The following is a 5,208-nucleotide window of genomic DNA, read 5'->3' on the forward strand; positions in this document are numbered from 1 at the left end:
ATTATGATGTTATACGCCGTTCTGAGACATGTTTGAGCTTTCTATCACTTTTGGTTCCGATGATTCTGTTGACCATATATGTGATATTCAGGCGCCAAATGACATATTGGAGCATATTGGAGATAAAAAACAAAATGGGCCCAAAACGTGATATTATGACGTTATACGCCGTTCTGAGCCATGTTTGAACTTTCTATCACTTTTGGTTCCGGTAATTCTGTTGACCATATATGTGATATTCAGGGGCCAAATGTCATCTTGGAGCATGTTGGAGATAAAAAACAAAATGTGCCCAAAACGTGACATTATGACGTTATACGCCGTTCTGAGACATGTTTGAACTTTCTATCACTTTTGGTTCCGATGATTCTGTTGACCATATATGTGATATTCAGGCGCCAAATGACATATTGGAGCATGTTGGAGATAAAAAACAAAATGTGCCCAAAACGTGATATTATGACGTTATACGCCGTTCTGAGCCGTGTTTGAACTTTATATCACTTTTGGTTCCGATAATTCTGTTGACCATATTTGTGATATTCAGGCGCCAAATGACATGTTGGAGCATGTTGGAGATAAAAAACAATATGTGCCCAAAACGTGATATTATGACGTTATACGCCGTTCTGAGCCATGTTTGAACTTTCTATCACTTTTGGTTCCGGTAATTCTGTTGACCATATATGTGATATTCAGGCGCCAAATGACATCTTGGAGCATGTTGGAGATAAAAAACAAAATGCGCCCAAAACGTGATATTATGACGTTATACGCCGTTCTGAGCCATGGTAAACTTTCTATCACTTTTGGTTCCGATAATTCTGTTGACCATATTTGTGATATTCAGGGGCCAAATATCGTATTGGAGCATGTTGGAGATAAAAAGCAAAATGCGCCCAAAACGTGATATTATGACGTTATACGTCGTTCTGAGACATGTTTGAACTTTCTATCACTTTTGGTTCCGATGATTCTGTTGACCATATATGTGATATTCAGGCGCCAAATGACATATTGGAGCATGTTGGAGATAAAAAACAAAATGTGCCCAAAACGTGATATTATGACGTTATACGCCGTTCTGAGCCGTGTTTGAACTTTATATCACTTTTGGTTCCGATAATTCTGTTGACCATATTTGTGATATTCAGGCGCCAAATGACATGTTGGAGCATGTTGGAGATAAAAAACAATATGTGCGCAAAACGTGATATTATGACGTTATACGCCGTTCTGAGCCATGTTTGAACTTTCTATCACTTTTGGTTCCGATAATTCTGTTGACCATATTTGTGATATTCAGGGGCCAAATATCGTATTGGAGCATGTTGGAGATAAAAAGCAAAATGCGCCCAAAACATGATATTATGACGTTATACGCCGTTCTGAGCCATGTTTCAACTTTCTATCACTTTTGGTTCCGGTAATTCTGTTGACCATATATGTGATATTCAGGCGCCAAATGACATCTTGGAGCATGTTGGAGATAAAAAACAAAATGCGCCCAAAACGTGATATTATGACGTTATACGCCGTTCTGAGCCATGTTTGAACTTTCTATCACTTTTGGTTCCGATAATTCTGTTGAACATATTTGTGATATTCAGGCGCCAAATGACATATTGGAGCATGTTGGAGAAAAAAACAAAATGTGCCCAAAACGTGATATTATGACGTCATACGCCGTTCTGAGACATGTTTGAACTTTCTATCACTTTTGGTTCCGATGATTTTGTTGACCATATATGTGATATTCAGGCGCCAAATGACATATTGGAGCATGTTGGAGATAAAAAACAAAATGTGCCCAAAACGTGATATTATGACGTTATACGCCGTTCTGAGCCGTGTTTGAACTTTATATCACTTTTGGTTCCGATAATTCTGTTGACCATATTTGTGATATTCAGGGGCCAAATATCGTATTGGAGCATGTTGGAGATAAAAAGCAAAATGCGCCCAAAACATGATATTATGACGTTATACGCCGTTCTGAGCCATGTTTCAACTTTCTATCACTTTTGGTTCCGGTAATTCTGTTGACCATATATGTGATATTCAGGCGCCAAATGACATCTTGGAGCATGTTGGAGATAAAAAACAAAATGCGCCCAAAACGTGATATTATGACGTTATACGCCGTTCTGAGCCATGTTTGAACTTTCTATCACTTTTGGTTCCGATAATTCTGTTGAACATATTTGTGATATTCAGGCGCCAAATGACATATTGGAGCATGTTGGAGATAAAAAACAAAATGTGCCCAAAACGTGATATTATGACGATATACGCCGTTCTGAGCCATGTTTGAACTTTCTATCACTTTTGGTTCCGATAATTCTGTTGACCATATTTGTGATATTCAGGGGCCAAATATCGTATTGGAGCATGTTGGAGATAAAAAGCAAAATGCGCCCAAAACATGATATTATGACGTTATACGCCGTTCTGAGCCATGTTTGAACTTTCTGTCACTTTTGGTTCCGGTAATTCTGTTGACCATATATGTGATATTCAGGGGCCAAATATCGTATTGGAGCATGTTGGAGATAAAAAGCAAAATGCGCCCAAAACGTGATATTATGACTAGAGACCGGATTTTAAGCGTTATGCTTATTGCTCAATTTTATAAGCAAATATGAGATATTAAGTTTCTAGACGAATTACGCAAAATTAAGTATGTTGCGACATATTCTTTAATGCTTTTTTTTGCTTTTTTCGAGATTTTATGCTTTTTTTTATTTCGTGCTTATTTTTAACTTTTTATGCATGTTTATATCATTTTTAAGAATAATACAATATAATATAAAACAATATACGCGTAAAAACGTGTACATAGAGCAAAATTGGCAACTGTGTAAAGAGTCGCTTGATTCCCCGAAGTTTCCGATATCTCTGCTTACGTTATATTGTGTCGTATTCTAACACGTGTGTAGTTAGCTTCGCGGTGTTCTGTTATGTGAAGCTGTGCGTGGTACTTATTTGCAAAATGCCAAAATATAAATCAACCGTAGAAGAGTGGATTAGAGGCCACAAAGAATTGAAAATTGACAATAAAAAGATTTTTTGTCAAGCATGTTCTAAAACTGTAAGTACAAATTTGCGAATTCAACATTACTTCGTCTTTTCTTAACTGTTTAAAACGTCATTTTATTTTGATGGCTCTTACGGGACGTTCTTAATGTCTTTAAAATATGAATAAAATCCTTAACAAAATATGTTTTAATCAAGAACATTACGTCGTATGGACTTTAGTTTTAATAAACTACTCGCTTACTTTATTGCAGATCGTCTGTAACAAAAAATATGATATTACTCAACATTTGAAAACTGACCGGCATAAGGAGCACATTAGAAAAATCGAGGAAAATAAAAATAAGCAACAAACTATTTCGACTTCAATAGCTTCAACTTCTGGTTTCAATGAACAAAAACACTTTAATTTTGATTTGTGTAGTGCTATGATTAAATCAGATATTCCCTTGAATAAATTACAAAGTAGGTCTTTTAGAGAATTTCTAGAGAAATATTGCAAAAAAAATATCCCAGATGAAAGCACTCTCCGTAAGAACTATGTCGCCCCAGTTTATGATGAAACTATGCAACAAATTAAAAAATATATTGCAAATAACTATATATGGTTCGCAGTAGATGAAACTACTGATACGTGTGGGAGATATGTAGCCAACCTTATTATAGGAGTTTTGAATGAAGATGTTGTAACAGAGGGTTTTTTAATAAGTTCAAAAGAATTAACAAAAACGAATAGTAATACGATTTCTAGATTTGTTCACGACGAGTTAAACAAGATTTTTTTGCCCGAGGCAGTTCCAAATGAAAAAATTTTATTAATGCTTTCCGACGCTGCAGCTTACATGATAAAAGCTGCGTCAAATATAAAAATTTTCTATTACAATTTAATACATTGCACCTGTTTAGCTCATGGACTCAACCGCATAGCTGAAACTATAAGATTGCAGTATCCGATGGTAAATACACTAATAAAAAATGGTAAACAAATATTTATGAAAGCTCCATTGAGAGTGCAATTGTTTAAAGAGACATTGCCTGACATTCCTCTACCCCCAGCACCAGTTTTAACAAGATGGGGAACTTGGCTAGATGCTGCCATGTACTATGCCGATCATTTTAAAGAATTTCAAGGCATAATACTTGAATTTCAAAGTACAGAAAGCAAATCTATTGAAGAATGTCAGAGAGTTCTAAAAATACCCGAACTTGCACAACAATTGGCTTTTATTAAAAGTCATTTTAAATTTGTAAGTCAGTGTATTCAATTTTTAGAAAAACAGCAGCTACCCTTAGTAGAATCCGTAAATATTATAAAAAATTTTGAAGCGGCAGCAAATAGTGTCCCAGGATCTATTGGTCAAATAGTAAAAGAAAAAGTGATTCAAACTCTCTCAAAGAATGAAGGATTCCAGACATTGTACAAAATATCTACTATTTTAAATGGTGCGGAACATTGCGATTTTGAAATAGATCCAGCGATTATACCAAAATTTAAACATGCACCAATAACAAGTGTAGATGTTGAACGTAGTTTTTCTACATACAAAAACATTCTAACAGACAGGAGACATAATTTTAGCATGGAAAACTTGGAGAAACATTTAGTTATTCATTCTTTTAAGCATTAATTAAGAAATCTTTTAAGCATTGTATAATAGGAGATAGATATTCATTATGTAAACGTAATAAATTGTAAAATATAAATATTAAATATATTATTATCATCATTATAACAAATTTTTATGTATTTTTTCTCTATTATCGTTTTTTGCTTAATTTTGTTTATTCTATGCTTTTTTAACAGATTGTGTGCCTTTTAAGAACTTTTTGTTTAAGATTTTTTAAGCACTTTTTTCCAGTTTTTTTACACTTTTTTATCCGGTCTCTAATTATGACGTTATACGCCGTTCTGAGACATGTTTGAACTTTCTATCACTTTTGGTTCCGGTAATTCTGTTGACCATATATGTGATATTCAGGCGCCAAATGACATATTGGAGCATGTTTGAGATAAGAAACAAAATGGGCCCAAAACGTGATATTATGACGTTATACGCCGTTCTGAGCCATGTTTGAACTTTCTATCACTTTTGGTTCCGATAATTCTGTTGACCATATTTGTGATATTCAGGGGCCAAATATCGTATTGGAGCATGTTGGAGATAAAAAGCA

General features: G+C 34.6%; 1 protein-coding gene across 1 annotated transcript; it reads left to right on the forward strand.

The window, feature by feature from the left end:
• The first annotated feature begins 2,618 nt into the window (after positions 1-2,618).
• LOC139430876 (uncharacterized) lies at positions 2,619-4,693 on the forward strand. Its single transcript, XM_071198304.1, has 2 exons — positions 2,619-3,091; positions 3,291-4,693. Exons 1-2 carry the CDS (start codon positions 2,993-2,995, stop codon positions 4,662-4,664), a joined length of 1,473 nt encoding a protein of 490 aa, XP_071054405.1. The 5' UTR covers positions 2,619-2,992; the 3' UTR covers positions 4,665-4,693.
• The last annotated feature ends 515 nt before the right edge of the window (positions 4,694-5,208 follow it).

This window comes from Onthophagus taurus, chromosome 7 (genome assembly GCF_036711975.1).
Source record: "Onthophagus taurus isolate NC chromosome 7, IU_Otau_3.0, whole genome shotgun sequence".
Lineage (NCBI taxonomy): Eukaryota > Metazoa > Arthropoda > Insecta > Coleoptera > Scarabaeidae > Onthophagus > Onthophagus taurus.

Excerpts from the sequence above, each read along its gene's own strand:
- LOC139430876 (XM_071198304.1), top strand. The coding sequence starts at position 2,993 with ATGCCAAAATATAAATCAACCGTAGAAGAGTGGATTAGAGGCCACAAA. Across the intron at positions 3,092-3,290 it reads GTCAAGCATGTTCTAAAACT|ATCGTCTGTAACAAAAAATA; the intron begins GTAAGTACAAAT and ends ACTTTATTGCAG.